This window comes from Bombina bombina, chromosome 6 (genome assembly GCF_027579735.1).
Source record: "Bombina bombina isolate aBomBom1 chromosome 6, aBomBom1.pri, whole genome shotgun sequence".
Lineage (NCBI taxonomy): Eukaryota > Metazoa > Chordata > Amphibia > Anura > Bombinatoridae > Bombina > Bombina bombina.
Window position 1 is genome coordinate 593,164,041 of NC_069504.1, and position 19,633 is coordinate 593,183,673.

At 38.7% G+C, this 19,633-nt stretch overlaps 1 protein-coding gene across 1 annotated transcript in view; it reads left to right on the top strand.

Moving 5' to 3' along the window:
• The window catches only part of DUOXA1 (dual oxidase maturation factor 1), a 102,005-nt gene that overhangs the window by 9,216 nt on the left and 73,156 nt on the right, over positions 1–19,633 (top strand). Inside the window, exon 2 of the mRNA XM_053719912.1 lies at positions 1,585–1,739. Coding sequence (XP_053575887.1) covers positions 1,599–1,739 — 141 coding nt within the window. The 5' untranslated portion in view covers positions 1,585–1,598. The remainder of the gene's footprint in view (positions 1–1,584; positions 1,740–19,633) is intronic.

The following is a 19,633-nucleotide window of genomic DNA, read 5'->3' on the forward strand; positions in this document are numbered from 1 at the left end:
GAGATTTAGAGGTTTAAATGTTATAAAGTATATTAATATAACAATGTTAGTTGTGCAAAGCTGGGGAATGGGTAGTAAAGGTGTTATCTATGTTTTTAAACAATAACAATTCTGGTGTAGACTGTCCCTTTAAAGCCCTTTTGTGGCTTTTTTTTTTCTAACACCGGAGATCTCCTATATTTGAACCCCTATAACATTTTTGTGCAATATTTCTTGGGAATAATTTTTATTAGTGTTATTATTATTGTAACTGTACTTTGTAATGTATTTTTGATGTGTTTTGTAACACTTTTTAGTTTTGGAAAACAGTTAACAGCTCTGAGATCGCGGTAAGAAGTAAAAAATGTTTCCCTCAACGTGTAATATCAGCGCAATTAAAAATGCTTCTGGAAACACGATATCGATGGAATAAAAACGTTTGCGCCTCACTTGTAATGTAGGCCAGTTTTAGGGACTGGATGGGGGAGGAGGAACTTGAAGGCAGATTGGTATGCTAAAATTACAGAAATTGTATTAAAGGGACATTCCGGTCAAAATTTAAATTGCACATAGATGAATTACATCTTTGAATAGAAACATATTTGCAATATACACGTATAGGAAAAAATGTTTCTAGTAAAAGTTATCACTGTTTAAGTGTTAACATTTTTCTCTGCACGTGCATTTGAAGCATAGCTAGATATTCTCAGTGCACCAGCAGCTGCTCAAAGCACCAGTGAGGCTCGTATCAAGTCAGCAATTAACAAATTGAGTAATTACCATATGGTACAAGCACCTTAGGCTCACTGAGCAAGTGCTGTGTTTAAAATGCTGGCGCACGGTGCATACTTAAAGGGACACTGAACCCAAATGTTTTCTTTGGTGATTCAGATAGAGCGTGTAATTTTAAGCAACTTTCTAATTGACTCATATTATCAAATGTTCTTCATTCTCTTGGTATCTTTATTTTAAAAGCAAGAATGTAAGCTTAGATGCCAGCCCATTTTTGGTGAACAACCTAGGTTGTCCTTGCTGATTGGACAGCACCAATAAACAAGTGCTGTCCATGGTTCTAAACCAACAATTTGCTGGCTCCTTAGCATAGATGCCTTCTTTTTCAAATAAAGATAGCAAGAGAACAAAGAAAAATTGACAATAGAAGTAAATTAGAAAGTTGCTTAAAATTGCATGCTCTATCTGAATCATGAAAGAAAAATTTTGGGTTCATTGTCCCTTTAAATACACTTCTGAAACAGCTATAGCTTTTATGAGAAGCATTTTTGCTAGTACATGTATATCACAAAAATGCTTTTATTCAAAACTGAAATAGATCCATGTGGATTCCGATTTTGGCTGGAATGTCCCTTTAAGGTTAGAGGTAATGAATTAGTGTGAGATTACCTGCATAGATACTGAAATAGCAAGTTTGTTAAGAATTTAAAGTGGCATATTTGTTTAAAGTAATTAAATATTTACATAAAGATAACCCCATAATACAATGATATATGTTCCTCACATCATTTTACTCCTAGAAGACAATAAAAAAAAAGTATTTATATAAACTAAGTTTGCAAAGTTTTTGAATGATATTTTCTTTATGTTCAGGTGTACAAGTGAATATGATTGGAAGCTCATTTCCTTTTTATCCACGTCCTAGGACATCTTTTATTTTTGACATTAAAAGTATTGAAATCATCACTATTTGTGCGGTCACAGCATGCACTTTTATCATCATCCTGCCTGGAATCAGGGGGAAAGTGGTAAGAATTTTCACTAAGTACAATAAATAGTAATACATCTGAAACCTGTTTTCTTCTTTTACATTTTGATCATTATATTTTAGTAAGCATATAAATAAGGCTAATCTTAAAGTTACAGTAAATCCTAACATTTGTGAAACACTAGGATTTACCAGTGGAACAAATAAAGGGGACTTTCAGTCATGAAATTTAAAATACTTCATGCTGAAAGTACCTTTATTTGTCTAAAGTGTTCGCCCACGATGAACACCTCAGGCCGCCCACGGCTAACACCCTTTTTCAGTGAGATGACGTTTACACCTCTTAGCCAATAGCCGTGTGGGCCAGTTGACATTATGTCGGATAGCTAGCAAACTATTGTCTAAATCACCTCAGTAATAAAATAACAGTCTGCCGTGGGAGGCCTGAGGTGCTCAGCGCGGCAAACGCTGCATACAAAGAAAGATACTTTCAGCATGAAGTATTTTATACTTCATGACTGAAAGCAGGGCCGGATTTCCCATTAGGCACAGTAGGCATGTGCCTACAGGCGCCTTGCAGTGAGGGGCGCCTGCCTGTCAATAATAAAAAAAAAAAAAAAAAAAAAAAAAAAAAAATTTTTTTTTTTTTTTTTTTTTTTTTTTTTATGAGGGCATTTATTTTAGTAAGAATTGTGCTGCCAGGTGCCTACAAAGTCGAGTGTTTCATTGGGAATATGTTACAGCAGTTGAGGGAGCCATGAAGGAGAGAGGGGCAAAGATTAAAACTAAACCCCTCCCATTGAATTTCTAAATTCTAATTTTAAACACATTTGTTGACCCCTGGATTACATATAATCTACAACATTCCATGTTTTCCTTTGAGAGCAACATCATATGATATTTATATTTCAGAACAAAATAAATGTAACATCTGTGTGTGTTTGTACCAAAAATATCAGAGTTTACAAGATTTTTTTCCCTACATTTTATATTTTCTTCCACTGGCTGCACAGGTTGTTGATGGTGATGAGCTTGCATGCTGCTAGTTTTAATATTGCTATTGTTTACACAAAACTGTGTTTGACTCCAACAAAATGTTAAGCACATAGTCAAAGTCATCTCCAGAAAAGCAATACACTAATGGCTTGTCAATAAACATGTCCTATGAGCCCATCTGGGTCTGCACAGATGTGTATTGCTGTCTCAGAACTGACATTGACTATGTGTTTAACTCTTTTGCAAGAGGCTAACACACTTCTCTGCAAGCACTAGTGCAATAATAAAATGCCCAGCAAACTGTCACATTTGATGTCCCTTTAAATAGGGTTTTCTTTAGAATATTTTGCATTAAAAGTTTAACATGATTTGTTTTTGTTATACATAATAGAAATTGTATGGCCATTTGAGTCAAGTGAATATTGATTTTTGGTGTAGCTTCCATTACAACAAATATTGCAATTGGTGTGTGTATTTGTGTATCTCCATAAAAGGGAAAATGTAATTTTACATCTAATATTTATTTTTAGTTGTCCTAAATAATAATAAAAAAAAGTCCTCATTTTTTCCACTTTTTTCTAGGGGGGGTGGGGGGGTGGGGGGGGGCGCTTCAGGTTTTTGTGCCTACAGGCACCTGAGATGTAAATCCGGCCCTGACTGAAAGTCGCCTTTATTTTCTGCATTGGTAAATCCTAGTGTTTCACAAACACTTGGATCACTATCACGCTAACAATAGGTTATAGTATTTACATCTACTTGATCAGGTAGAATATTCCGGGAGACAATGTCATAAACATTTGAAAAAGAAAATGGAATATATATATATATATATATATATATATAAAAAGTGTATATTTTTCTTGACTCAAGTTAGAAGTGTTGAATTTAATTGCTGCACTTAGCATGCATAGAGAAGGGTAGTGATTCCTTTCTGCACTGTCACATGCCACCTTGCACCCATTCTGGAATAAAGCATGACACTGAAGTATGTCATTGAGGAATAATATCTCTGCAGTGCAATGTCTTGCATTAACAATGCACAAAACTTTTAAATAAACAGGGACCAACCAATACATTGCTGAGCTTACTCTGTATTCCTCATTCAGCATCAAGCAATGAAACGATAGACTTTCTGCACTACGTTTCCTAATCAAGCACTAGTAGAAACAATACAGCAGAGTATTAGAAACACTACTGCACCATTGCAGCAGGAAGAACATGAAACGTACCCAATGCCACATGATTAGGGTGACCATATTGCCGCTTTAAAAAGGGACACATATGAAAAAATACATATGTCAGGGCTGTTTTTGCTGTTTAAAGAAATGTTTTGTATAAGAACCCTGACATATGTATTTTTCATATGTGTCCCTTTTTAAAGCGGCAATATGGTCAGCCTACACATGATCTAGATGAAACTATAATGCAACAAACCACAGCCTTGGTGCCAAATAAAACATGCTTGAATGTTTCTTGGTGATAATATAATTAAAAGGGCTGTGTAATGTTATTGTGGTTTTTTAATATTTCCAAAAGAAAAGACTATTGTTTTATGCATCTTTTAGCCAACATTTTATTTATTATAGCAGACCTCAGTACAAATAGTTTCTCACATGGAAGGAAATATAAATTCCTTTTTAGGGTGTCATGGGGCTAGGCCTTACATTTGTTACCTCAGTCTATAATTGAGGATAAAGGGACAGTCAACACCAGAATTTTTGTTGTTTAAAAATAAAGATAATCCCTTTATTACCCATTCCCCAGTTTTGCATAACCAACACTGTTATAGAAATAAACTTTTTACCTCTGATTACCTTGTATCTAAGCCTCTGCAGAATGCCCCCTTATTTTAGTTCTTTTGACAGACTTGCATTTTAGCCAATCATTGCTGGCTCCAGGGTAACTTCACGTGCATGAGCTCAATGTTATATATATGAAACACATGAACTAATGCCCTCTAGTGGTCAAAATACATTCAGATTAGAGGCAGTCTTCAATGTCTAAGAAATTAGCATATGAACCTCCTAAAATTAGCTTTCAACTAAGAATATGAAGAGAACAAAGCAAAATTGGTGATAAAACTAAATTAGAAAGTTATTTAAAATGAAATTCCCTATTTAAATCATGAAAGTTTTTTTGGACTTGACTGTCCCTTTAAAGGGACAGAATACTATAAAATTGTTTTTCCCTTAATGTGTTTCCATTTACTTTTTATACCAGTTGCAGAATATAAAATGTATGAATTTTTTTTTTTTTTTTAAGGCTTATTTGTGTATATGAATTAGCTGATTTTCGCCTAGATTACGAGTTTTGCGTTAGAGGCTGTGCGGTGCTAATGAGCAGTTTATGCTCACTGCTCACTTACAGACAGCGCTGGTATTACGGGTTTTTACAAACCCGGCGTTAACCGCAAAAAAGTGAGCAAAGAGCAAAATTTTGCTCCACATCTCACCTTAATACCAGCGCTGCTTACGTTAGCGGTGAGCTGGTAAAACGTGCTCGTGCACGATTTCCCCATAGTAATCAATGGGGAGAGCCGGCTGAAAAAAAAACTAACACCTGCAAAAAAGCAGCGTTTAGCTCCCAACGCAGCCCCGTTGTTTCCTATGGGGAAACACTCTCTAAGTCTGCACCTAACACCCTAACATGAACCCTGAGTCTAAACACCCCTAATATTACACTTATTAACCCCTAATCTGCCGCCCCCTACATCGCTGACACCTACATTATATTATTAACCCCTAATCTGCCGCTCCAAACACCGCCGCCACCTACATTATATACTTATGAACCCCTAATCTGCTGCCCCCAACATTGCCGACACCTACATTATATTTATTAACCCCTAATATGCTGCCCCCAATGTCGCCGCAACCTAACTACACTTATTAACACCTAATCTGCCGCCCCAACGTCGCCACCACTATAATAAACATATTAACCCCCCCTAACTTAAATATAATTTAAATATATCTAAATAAAATTTACTATCATTAACTAAATAATTCCTATTTAAAATTAAATACTTACCTATAAAATAAACCCTAAGCTAGCTACAATATAACTAATAGTTACATTGTAGCTATCTTAGGGTTTATTTTTATTTTACAGGCAACTTTGTATTTATTTTAACTAGGTGGAATAGTTATTAAATAGTTATTAACTATTTAATAACTACCTAGTTAAAATAAAGACAAATTTACCTGTAAAATAAAACCTAACAATTAAGTTAGTAAGTTACAATTACACCTAACACTACACTACAATTAAATTAATTACCTAAATTAAATACAATTAATTACAATTAAATAAAATTATCTAAAGTACAAAAAACCCCCCACTAAATTACAGAAAATAATAAAGAAATTACAAGATTTTTAAACTAACTACAGCTAATCTAATCCCCCTAACAAAATAAAAAAGCCCCCCCCAAAATAAAAAAAGCCCTACTCTACACTAAATTACAAATAGCCCTTAAAAGGGCCTTTTGCAGGGCATTATCCCAAAGTAATCAGCTCTTTTACCTGAAAAAAAATTACAATCCCCCCCCCCACATTAAAACCCACCACCCACACAACCAACCCTACTCTAAAACCCACCCAATCCCCCCTTAAAAAAAACCTAACACTAACTCCTTGAAGATCACCTTACCGGGAGACTTCTTCACCCAACCGGGCAGAAGTGTTCCCCCAGACGGGCAGAAGTCTTCATCCAGACGGCATCTTCTAACTTCATCCATCCGGCACGGAGCGGGTCAATCTTCAAGACATCCGACGCGGAGCATCCTCTTCTTTCCACAGCCGACGACTGAATGAAGGTTCCTTTAAATGACATCATCCAAGATGGCGTCCCTTCAATTTTGATTGGCTGATAGAATTTTATCAGCCAATCGGAATTAAGATAGAAAAAATCCTATTGGCTGATGCAATCAGCCAATAGGATTGCACTGGCATTCTATTGGCTGATTGGAACAGCCAATAGAATGCCAGCTCAATCCTATTGGCTGATTGCATCAGCCAATAGGAATTTTTCTACCTTCATCAGCCATTCGGAATTGAAGGGACGCCATCTTGGATGATGTCATTTAAAGGAACCTTCATTCAGTTGTCGGCCGTGGAAAGAAGAGAATGCTCCGCGTCGGATGTCTTGAAGATGGACCCGCTCTGCGCCGGATTGATGAAAATAGAAGATGCTGTCTGGATGAAGACTTCTGCCCGTCAGGAGGACCACTTCTGCCCGTTGGATGAAGACTTCTCCCGGCTTCGTTGAGGACTTTGGCCCGGTTGGGTGAAGACGTCTCCCGGTAAGATGATCTTCAGGGGGTTAGTGTTAGTTTTTTTTAAGGGGGTATTGGGTGGGTTTTAGAGTAGGGTTGGTTGTGTGGGTGGTGGGTTTTAATGTTGGGGGGGTTGTAATTTTTTTTCAGGTAAAAGAGCTGATTACTTTGGGGCAAAGCCCCGCAATAGGCCCTTTTAAGGGCTATTTGTAATTTAGTGTAGGGTAGGACTTTTTTTATTTTGGGGGGGCATTTTTATTTTGTTAGGGGGATTAGATTAAGTGTAATTAGTTTAAAAATCTTGTAATTTCTTTATTATTTTCTGTAATTTAGTGTTTAGTTTTTTTTTGTACTTTAGATAATTTTATTTAATTGCAATTAATTGTATTTAATTTAGGTAATTAATTTAATTGTAGTGTAGTGTTAGGTGTAATTGTAACTTAGGTTAGGTTTTATTTTACAGATAAATTTGTCTTTATTTTAACTAGGTAGTTATTAAATAGTTAATAACTATTTAATAACTATTGTACCTAGTTAATATAAATACAAAGTTGCCTGTAAAATAAAAATAAACCCTAAGCTAGCTACAATGTAACTATTAGTTATATTGTAGCTAGCTTAGGGTTTATTTTATAGGTAAGTATTTAGTTTTAAATAGGAATAATTTAGTTAATTGTAGTAATTTTATTTAGATTTATTTAAATTATATTTAAGTTAGGGGGTGTTAGGGTTAGACTTAGGTTTAGGGGTTAATAACTTTATTATAGTGGTGGCAACGTTGGGGGCGGCAGATTAGGGGTTAATAAATGTAGGTAGGTGGCGGCGATGTTAGGGCCGGCAGATTAGGGGTTAATAACATTTAAATAGTGTTTGCGATGCGGGAGTGCGGCGGTTTAGGGGTTAGTATATATTTTATAGTGGCAGCGATATCCGGTTCGGCAGATTAGGGGTTAAAATATTTATTTTAGTGTTTGCAATGTGGGGGGGGGGCCTCAGTTTAGGGGTTAATAGGTAGTTTATGGGTGTTAGTGTACTTTTTAGCACTTTAGTTGAGTTTTATGCTACGGCTTTGTAGTGTAAAACTCTTAACTACTGACTTTAAAATGCGGTACCAGGCTTGACAGGAGAGGGTCTACCGCTCACTTTTGGTCAGACTCTTAATACCGGCGCTATGCAAGTCCCCTTGAAAATATAGGATACGCAATTGACGTAAGTGGTTTTGCGGTATTTCCGAGTCTGGCCAAAAAAGTGAATGGTACACCTGTACCTGCAAGACTCGTAATACCAGCGGGCGTTAAAAAGCAGCGTTAGTACCTCTTAACGCTGCTTTTTAAGGCTAACGCACAACTCGTAATCTAGGCCTATGTGTTTTGAAGCCACAACCTAATAAAATTGGTTGAGCTTGTAGGTATAATCAGATCTCATTACTGTATCACATTGTGTACATATAAATGCTTCTTTATCTTATATCTGTGAATAAACCAATCACCAATACTTGGAGAGAACAATGGAAATTTAACATTTTATTACCTTATCTCTACTATAACCCACTGGGAGTGTATTTTCTTCTACTGGCTGTGTTTACACAGCTTGGCCTTGAGGCCAAACACTTTCAAATAAACTATTTCAAATGCCAATATAAGGGTGATGGAAATAATTGTAAACAATTTAATACACTCTAGCGGATAAAGTGAATCATTGGGAACAAATTAAAGGGGAGAAAATTTTTGAGTAAACTGTCCCTTTAAACAGCCATAATAATTTAGATACATTTAGATACATGGAAGCAAACAAATATTTCCATTGTACTACTACTAATAATGGTCCTACTTTAAAGGATATTAAAGTGAAAGTACATTTTCACAAACAGTATTAATGCCATAGATTCACATATTACCAATATATATATAGTCGCTAACGTATTTTTTTTTTACATTCGTTATAATTTTGGACATTTTAATGTTTGATCGTTCATACCGTCTTGTAGGTTTCTCCAGCCCCCGCTCATTTCCTGATTTTAGCTGGGTTTTCCTGTTGAAGTCAATGCGCCTGCGTGTCTCATGAACGCTCTTCTATACAGGGAGTAAATTCAATGAGAAACGCATGTGCAATTGCAGGTGGAGGCGTAGAGTGAAGATTTTCAGACACCACTGGGGGACCAATAAAATTAGTTATAGGGATATTCGTCATCGCACAAGACTTTTTTTTGGAGGCGGGCAAAGGAACGGCAATATAGTGTTGCGGCTTGATATGTAATAGAGGTAAAAATGGAGGTAAAATAACAGAAGTGAATTAAAAAGATGCATGCTGTATCTGAATCACACAAAAAAATCAATTAAATTCAGTTTTTATGTTTCTTTATTATAGCATGTGTTAAAGGGACAGTAAATTGCATGCATATTTTCTTAGTTGAATTTAAAAGAGGGCATTTTAAAATCCATGGCCCTTTTTTCTAGAACATATATTCCTCACGTGAGAAAATGCATATTTTAATGTTTGTATTAGCTGTAGCCAGTAAGCTATCCCACTGAATAGTATTGCTCAAGCATCTGATTTCTTTTAGTCTGAAAATTAAAATGACCAGCTTTTAACTGACCCTTAAAATATAGTAGTGTGCAAGAGTTTTAAACAGGTGTGAGAAAAAGCTGTAACGTAAGGATGTTTTCAGAATAGAAATGTTAAGTTTTTTTTATCAATTAAGAACATGCATAGATAGTGAACAGAAGAAAAATCTAAATCAATGAATATTTGGTGTCACCACCCTTTGTCTTCAAAACAGCATCAATTCTACGTACACTTGCATGCAGTTTGTTTTAAGGATCTTGTCAGGTAAATTGTTCCAAAATTCTTGGAGAATTAACCAAAGTTCTTCTGTGGATTCAGGCAGCATAAGTTGCCTCTGTCTTTTCATGTAGACAGACTAAATGATGTTGAGATATTGAGGCCTATTTAACAAAGGTCTGTCGGACCTGATCAGACACTGCGGATCAGGTCCGACAGACCTCGCTGAATGCGGAGAGCAATACGCTCTCTGTATTCAGCATTGCACCAGCAGTTCTTGTGAGCTGCTGGTGCAACGCCGCCCCCTGCCGCCAGCAGGGAGGTGTCAATCAATCCGATCGTACTCAATCAGGTTGAATTGTGGCAATCTCTGTCTACCTGCTTAGAGCAGGCGGACAGGGTTATGGAGCAGGCGGACAGGGTTAAACTGCTGTTTCTGGCGAGCCTGCGGGCTCACCAGAAACACAGGCCCTCAAGCTCCATTCGGAGCTTGATAAATGGGCCTCCATATCATTACTTCCAAGGCTCCTTGTTCTTTAAGCTGAAGATAGTTCTTAAAGGGACTCTCAAGTCAAAAATACTCTCACTATTCAGATAGAGCATGAAATTTTAAACAACTTTATAATTTATTTTCATTAACAAAATGTGCACAGTCTTTTTATATTTAAACTTTTTGAGTCACCAGCTCCTACTGAGCATGTGCAAGAATTAACAGAATAAACGTGTATGCATTTGTGATTGGCTGATGGCTGTCACATGATACAGGAGGAGTGGAAATAGACATAACTGTTAAAATTGTCAGAAGTTCAGACTAAGTGCTATTGCATTGTCTTGTTATCTTGCATTTGTTGATTATGCAAATCTACTGTGTTGACTGGTCCTTTAATAAACTGCTCTATCTGAATCATGAAAGTTTCATTTTTACTTTGTATACAATATTTTTTAAAGCTCTTTATTTTATTTTTTAAACTAATGGAAAGTACACAAGTGGTCTGGGGGACAGTGTATCACTGGCTTAAAAGCAAAACTCACACTGATCTATTGGTGGATAGTAATACATCCCACAATCAAAAGATACAATAGGTGCGCAATAGATTTTTTGAGAAGATTACCAATTTTGAAACAATATGAGCATTTCTGCATCTACTTAAAGGGACAGTCAAGTCCAAAAAAACTTTCATGATTCAGATAGGGCATGTAATTTTAAACAACTTTCAAATTTACTTTTATCACCAATTTTGCTTTGTTCTTTTGTATTCTTAGTTGAAAGATAAACTTAGGAGGTTCATATGCTAATTTCTTAGACATTGAAGGCCATCTCTAATCTAAATGCATTTTTACAGTTTTTCACTACTAGAGGGCATTAGTTCATGTGTTTCCATATAGATAAAATTGAGCTCATGCACATGAATTTACCGAGGAGTGAGCACTGATTGGCTAAAATTTAAGTCTGTCAAAAGAACTGAAATAAGGGGGCATTAGTTGAAAGCTAAAACTAGGAGGTTCATATGCTAATTTCTTAGACCTTGAAGACTGCCTCTAATCTGAATGCATTTTGACCACTAGAGGGCATTAGTTTATGTGTTTCATATAGATAACATTGAGCTCATGCATGTGAAGTGACCTAGGAGTGAGCACTGATTGGCTAAAATACAAGTTTGTCAAATTAACTAAAATAAGGGGGCAGTCATCAGAAGCTTAGATACAGGGTAATAACAGAGGAAAACGTGTTTTATTCTAACTGTTGGTTATGCAAAACTGGGGAATGGGTTATAAATAGGCTGACCATATTGCTGCTTTAAAAAGGGACACATATGAAAAATACATATGACAGGGATGTTTAAAGAAACATTTTGAATAATGTTCCATTATAAGAACCCTGACATATGTATTTTTCATATGTGTCCCTTTTTAAAGCAGCAATATGGTCAGCCTAGTTATAAAGGTATTATCTTTCTTTTAAAACAAAAATTCTGGTGTTGACTGTCCCTTTAAAATTCTACTTAAAAATCAGTTTGGAATTATTACCCAGATTTATGATGATCTATGAATATAAGAATTGTAAGTCAGGATGTGTTTTTAGGATCCAGGCCTTCTTCTCTCCTGTCTCTCCCCCCTTCAATCCATCCTAAATGCCTCTGCCAGGCTGATCCACCTTTCCCGTCGCTCTTTATTTGCTGCACCTCTCTGCGAGTCCCTTCATTGACTCCCCATTTACAGCAAAATTAAATAAAAAATTCTTACCGTTGCATACAAAGCGCTCACCAACACCGCTCCCCTCTACCTATCCTCTCTAATCAACAAGTATACTCCAGCCCGCCCACTAAGATTCAACAATGACCTGCTCCTTGCTTCTGCGACTATCACCTCTTCCCATGCTAGACTGCAGGACGTCTGTCGTGCAGCACCTAACCTCTGGAACACTCTCCCTCGTGCTGTCAGGCTTTGCCCTAATCTTTCTTCCTTTAAATGCTCTCTGAAGACTTTTCTGTTGAGAGAAGCCTACCACCCAGCTCAATAATATTTCTCTTACCTAACAACATTTCCCTCATTCAATCTTGCAGTCCTCGCCTCCTGTTTCTCAACCTCCTACCCTTCTAGAGTGTAAGTTCCCACGGCAATAGGGCCCTCAATTCCTCCTGTATGTGATTGTAAATTTTGTCCTGTCTCTTACAAGTTTTATATTATTGTTTTATTTAAATGAACTGTATCCATGGATGGCGCTTCATAAATAAAGTATAATCATAATAATAACCAGTAAGAAATGCTGAATATGTGTAACGTTATCCTTCTGTTTTTAAAAAACATGATTAAACATGTAACTCATTCAGAAAAAAATATATATTTGATAACCACAAACTATAAAATAACATTTTCAGAATTCATAAATCAGGCATTAATTCATGTGAGCATGAAGCAAGTTAGCACTGTAGCATGAAAAAACTTGCCAAGTTTAGAAATTGTCAGAGACGTCATATGTGAAGTGAAAAAGAAAACAATCGCTCTTTTCAAATAATCAGTATAAGAATTTCTATTCAAGTATGAATCACCTACATGAACCCACCCACTCAAAAAGTTACTGCTAATTCAACTGCAGCAACTTAAACTTATAGTTTAAAAAGTAATTTGTGAGATACAGTTGTATAACAGGGAAGTACAGAACTTTTTTTGGCTACAATTAAGTATTTGTGTTGTCACATTGTATCAGGTCATGGTTTAAGAAGGAAAACACTGTGCAAGATTGCTTAAATGAAAAGTCTACACCAGAATTTGTATTGTTTTAAAAGATAGCTAATCCATTTATTAGAGAAATGTTGTACTCACAGCGCTTAAAGGACCTATGGCTCCTATCTAAGGTGGGCCCCCACTACCCACAGGGGAAGTATGATTGAAAGAGAGGTATAGAGAGGAGCGCCAGTGAAGTCAAAGTCTTGTGTGTGTGTGTGAGAATTGTTTTCACACTAAAAATAAAAATAAATGCAACCCTATTGTGAGGGCTGAGTGCCTATAGTAAGCCACAGAGGCTTATATGATAGTAAGACTACTGTGGATAGATACGATACAATTTATTACAAACACAAATTAAATCTAAAAACATGGATCCATGGTACATAAAAACATAGAAAACAATTTAAAAAAAGGGTATCCTTTGAGTTCAAAGGGGGGGTATGTCCCTCCAAGGACAAAGAGTCCCTTAAATGGTATACAATGATTGGTAGAGGTTGTTGAACTAGACTGCCCTCTGCTTCATATGGTTATACAAACATTAGTTAAACAAACATTAGTAAGGCAAATTTGTGGAATAGTGTCCACCATATATGGGAAGTGCAGTCTCGGGTAAAATGATATGCAACTGAGTAACGGTAAATCAGATGTGATATGGCTCATCTTATCACTAGTCTCAATGTGACAGTTGGTTCAGTTTAGATTCAATAGGTGGGAAAGGTCTTCCTTGTTGTTTAGACCTCTAGGGTAAAGACAGTCTAGTTGGAGTCGAGATGGATATTCGAACTAGACTGTCTTTACCCTAGAGGTCTAAACAACAAGGAAGACCTTTCCCACCTATTGAATCTAAACTGAACTAACTGTCACATTGAGACTAGTGATAAGATGAGCCATACAATGCTCATTCCCAATATAACTACCACAACCTATTAGAAACACATGAAGCAACCTACAATGCATTCAGTCACCCTAGATAGGGCAACTTCCAAATTCTTTTAACTTGAGGACAAGCATGGTCCATTCACGTAAATATAATACACAGACTTCAGTGTATGTGTGATATTGACCACTCCCTATGACATATTAGAGTGAACACACTACCAAGCACCAATACAAGCCTATTTGCACAGTCCAGTAACATTCCGATTAATAGATCTCCATCTCATGATATCCCCCGTCTATAAGATTATAGAAGTCCCACTAGCAACTTCAAAATTAAAACAAGCCACTCACTATTTCATACCTCAACGAAACCTAGTCAACCCCCCTCACACCTTCATATCTCCATATCTCCCATATCCCAACATCTCCCCATCATCCCCCAGGTATCCCAATATGTAGTAACCAATGGGGTAAGAGAATGATAGAAGGAGAGCCACACATGCTTTTAAGCATTCAATGTTTTTAGAGACCACACATTTGTTTTTATGGATCATTTATGCACAACATTCGAATATGTGAATTGTATCTATCACAACACTAACCTATACAATGTAATACCACTACCTCTATGATAATGGATACTAAGAAACCTCCAAGACAATTCATATTGCCACTTAGGTGGTATAACAGATGATGTCTGAACCCAGTGTAACAGTAGACATCCGATTTCATGCATCCCGACTTCCGGTTTGATTAAACCGGAAGTAGAGGAACCAAAACTTCCGGTCCCATGAACCTCGATTTCCGGTTTGGAGAATAAGTCCCAAGCCGGAACCGGGGGATATGGGTAAACATCCGGTTTAGCCAAACACCCGGTAAGAACAAGAGAGACTTACATGGGGGATAACAGTTACAAAAGGCCATTAGGAGACACACTACACACAGTTGATAACAAATTTGGCCACTATAAATACAATATGCATTATGGCGATATATAGTTTAACGGCTACAACCAAGGATACTACATCCGGTATGGAACTAATACATCCGGTGTAGCACTTCCGGTGCCAATTGCGGCATTTTTTGGCGCCATTTGAAGTAAAATTTGATTGCCCACCCACAAATATAAAAGACCATGCTCACACCACTATATACTAGTCTTGAGAAAGGCCCAAGCTGTGGGCCGAAACGCGTTGACAACTATATGGTGAGCTATATTTCGTGATTTATATATATTTTAACAGTACTATACTATGTTGCTTTTTTCCTCTATCCTTAGGTTCTGAGGATTTCCCAGCTTTTACATTGTTATTTTTGTTTTTATTTTTGCCTTGATACGGAGGCTTTGGAACTTTTTTCATTATATTTTTAACTGGAGTATTAGGATCCCTTGGAGAAAAAGGATCGTTATTGGAACAAACTTACATTCATTATAACTTTTGGATACTCTTTTCTATTAGGACTGCCTTAACGTCATAACTATCTTATAATTTACGGACATTTATGTGATTACACGCTGTATCTTATATGTTATATTTGTGACACTTTATAATATACTGTTCACGCTTATTTAAGTATCTACTCACTTTATATTTTTTTACATCAATCAGATATTCACTATTTTGCTCCCTTCTGATAGATTCTTTATTATAATTATTTTTTCTCCACCACACATCGTTTGTTATGTGATTTGCACCATACCATTTTTATGTTATCATTTTTATGTTACCATTTTTGAAATCTCGTTTTTTACACCAGATTGTGTACACACTAGTTTTAATCACACTTTTTGATCACTTTTTTCCTCACTGTGTCTCGATTCACGTATGATTTACCGTTACTCAGTTGCATATCATTTTACCCGAGACTGCACTTCCCATATATGGTGGACACTATTCCACAAATTTGCCTTACTAATGTTTATTTAACTAATGTTTGTATAACCATATGAAGCAGAGGGCAGTCTAGTTCAACAACCTCTATCAATCATTGCATACCATTTAAGGGACTCTTTGTCCTTTGAGGGACATACCCCCCCTTTGAACTCAAAGGATACCCTTTTTTAAATTGTTTTCTATGTTTTTATGTACCATAATCCATTTATTACACATTCCCCAGTTTTATATAACCAACACAGCTATATTAATATATTTTTTACCTCTGTGATTACCTTATATCTAAGTCTCTGCAGACTGCCTTCTTATTTCAGTTCGTTTGACAGACTTGCATTTTAGCCAATCAGTGCTGACTCCTAGGTAACTCCACATGCATGAACACTATGTTCTCTATATGGCACACATTACCTAACGCCCTCTAGTTGTGAAAATGAATTCAAAATGCATTCAGATAAGAGGCGGTCTTCAAGGGCTACTCTAGCTTGCAGGTGTGAATCCTATTAGGGCTGGCTCAGCATGTGAACCTTTTGAGGTTGATAAACTGTGTTCTAAATTAAAGGGACAGTAAACTTCAAAATGTGTATTATTTAAAAAGATAGATAATCCCTTTATTACCCATTCCCCAGTTTTGCATAACCAACATGGTTCCTCTGTGATTACCTTGTATCTAAGCCTTTTTTGACAGCCCCTTGATCACATGGCTATTTATTTATTTATTTATTTGTTTGTTTATTTATTATCTATTGACTTGCATTTAAGCCAATTAGTGCAGTGTCAGCCACAACTCCCAGGAGAGAGCACAATGCTATCTGTATGGCTCACATGAACTAGCCTTGTCTTATTGCGAAAAGCTAATAAAAAAGCTTTTGATAAGAGGCTGTCTATAGTTGCTTAGATACAAGCAGAAATTTTGAGGTTTAAATGTAATAAAGTATATTAATATAACAATCTTGGTTGTGCAAATCTGAGGAATGAGAAGTAAAGGCATTATCTATCTTTTTAAATAATAACAATTTTGGTGTTAACTGTCCCTTTAATTGCTGATCATCAGTTAATAGGCAAGGCCTGAGCCCCTGGGTTGATCAACTATAAGGGGGGAAAACATTGCAGTATGTAATTATGATTCAATTGTTATTACTCTCAAAAAACCAAGCAATTTATTATATTTTGGACAAATATGCCAAGCTTACCATTACATAAAGACAGACTACTTTTTGTTAGCATTCTCATTATTCCTGTTTCACCCAGTACCACTCTTAATTTAAAATTTAGCCATAGGGATTCCAGCTATTCTCTAAGTAATTTTCTTCCAATAGTGTTATTAGTTTTTATTATTATTTATTTGTAGAGCACCAACAGGTTCTGCAGCACTGTACGCATAGTTATAATAACTTGACAACTTCATGTCCTCATAAGAAACGCTGCCCCGTTCAAATGTGTTGCTGAGCAAAGCAGTTTAACCCCTTTGTGACCAGACCACTTTTCAATTTGTTGACCGTATTGGACCAAGTCTATATTTGCATTTCTGCAGTGTTTGTGTTTAGCTGTAATTTTACTCTCTCATTTACTGTACCCACACATATTATATACCGTTTTTCTCGCCATTAAATTTCTAAAGATACTATTATTTTCATCATCCTATGTAATAAAAGGCCAAGTGTGTTTGTCTGAAGCTGTCATGCGCAGTAGAGACAGCACGAGGACAAACACACCTGGCATTTGAGTCCCTAGCTGATATGCGGCAGAAGTGGGCGTGGCCGTGCGGGGGCATGGCCAATGTGAAGGGGCATGGTCAGGCGTGAATGGGCGTGGCTGGGCATGGTCGCGTGATAGAGGGGAGAGAGATCGAGAGGGGAGAGGGGAGAGAGAGGGGGAGAGGGGAGAGAGAGAGGGGAGAGAGAGAGAGAGAGAGAGAGAGAGAGAGAGATCAAGAGGGGGAGAGAGAGAGGGAGAGAGAGGGGGGGAGAGGGGAGAGGGAGAGAGAGGGGGGGAGAGGGGAGAGGGAGAGAGAGGGGGGAGAGGGGAGAGAGAGAGAGAGAGAGGGAGAGAGAGAGAGAGAGAGAGAGAGAGAGAGAGGGGAGAGAGAGAGAGAGGGGAGAGAGAGGGGGGAGGGGGGGAGAGGGAGAGGGGAGAGAGAGAGAGAGAGGGGGAGAGGGAGAGAGAGAGAGAGAGAGAGAGATTGAGAGGGGAGAGAGGGGGGGGAGAGAGAGAGAGAGAGAGAGGGGAGAGGGAGAGAGAGAGAGAGAGATTGAGAGGGGAGAGAGGGGGGGAGAGAGAGAGGGGAGAGAGAGGGGAGGGGAGACAGAGAGAGGAGAGAGAGAGAGAGATAGATAGAGAGGGGGGGGAGAGAGAGAGAGGGGAGAGAGAGAGAGAGAGAGAGAGAGGGGAGGGGAGAGAGAGAGGGGAGGGGAGAGAGAGAGGGGGGGAGAGAGAGAGGAGGGGGAGAGAGAGAGCAAAAGAGGGGGAGGAGAGAGCGCAAAAGAGAGGGGGGAGAGAGCACAAAAGAGAGGGGGGGAGAGCGCAAAAGAGAGGGGGGGAGAGCGCAAAAGAGAGGGGGGAGAGCGCAAAAGAGAGGGGGGAGAGCGCAAAAAAGAGGGGGAGAGACCGCAAAAGGGAGGAGGAGAGACCACAAAAGGGAGGGGGGAGAGCGCAAAGGGAGGGGGGAGAGCGCAAAAGAGGGGGGAGAGAGCGCAAAAGAGAGGGGGAGAGAGAGCGCAAAAGAGAGGGGGAGAGAGCGCAAAAAAGAGGGGAGAGAGTGCAAAAGAGAGAGGGGGGAGAGCCCAAAAGAGAGGGGGGGAGAGAGCACAAAAGAGAGGGGGGAGAGAGAGCACAAAAGAGAGGGGGGAGAGAGAGCGCAAAAGAGAGGGGGAGAGAGAGAGGGCAAAAGAGAGGGGGGAGAGAGAGAGCACAAAAGAGAGGGGGGAGAGAGAGCGCAAAAGAGAGGGGAGAGAGCGCAAAAGAGAGGGAGGAGAGAGAGCGCAGAAGAGAGGGGGGAGAGAGAGAGCGAAAGAGAGGGGGGGGAGAGAGCGCAAAAGAGAGGGGGGAGAGAGCGCGCAAAAGAGAAGGGGGAGAGAGCGCGCAAAAGAGAAGGGGGAGAGAGAGCACAAAAGAGAAGGGGGAGAGAGAGCACAAAAGAGAAGGGGGAGAGAGAGCACAAAAGAGAGGGGGAGAGAGAGGGCAAAAGAGAGGGGAGAGAGAGAGAGCGCAAAAGAGAGGGGGAGAGAGAGAGCTCAAAAGAGAGGGGGAGAGAGAGAACAGAAGAGGGTGAATAGAGAGAGCAGAAGAGGGGGGATAAAGAGAGGGAGAGATAGACAGCAAAAGAGAGAGGGGGAGAGAGACAGCAAAAGAGAGGGGGGAGAGAGAAAGCAAAAGAGAAGGGGGAGAGAGACAGTAAAAGAGAGAGGGGGAGAAAGACAGCAAAAGAGAGAGGGGGGAGAGAGACAGCAAAAGAGAGGGGGGAGAGAGACAGCAAAAGAGGGGGGGAGAGAGACAGCAAAAGAGAGGGGGAGATTGACAGCAAAAGAGAGGGGAGAGAGAGCGCAAAAGAGAGGGGGGAAGAGCGCAAAAGAGGGGGGGAGAGAGAGCGCAAAAGAGAGGGGGGGAGAGAGTGCAAAAGAGAGGGGGGGAGAGAGTGCAAAAGAGAGGGGTGGAGAGAGAGCGCAAAAGAGAGGGGGAGAGAGAGCGCAGAAGAGAGGGGGAGAGAGAGCGCAAAAGAGAGGGGAGAGAGCGCAAAAGAGAGGGGGGAGAGAGTGCAAAAGAGAGGGGTGGAGAGAGAGCACAAAAGAGAGAAGGAAGAGAGAGAGAGCAAAAGAGAGAGGGGAGAGAGAGAGCGCAAAAGAGAGGAGGAGAGAGAGTGCGCAAAAGAGAGGTGGAGAGAGC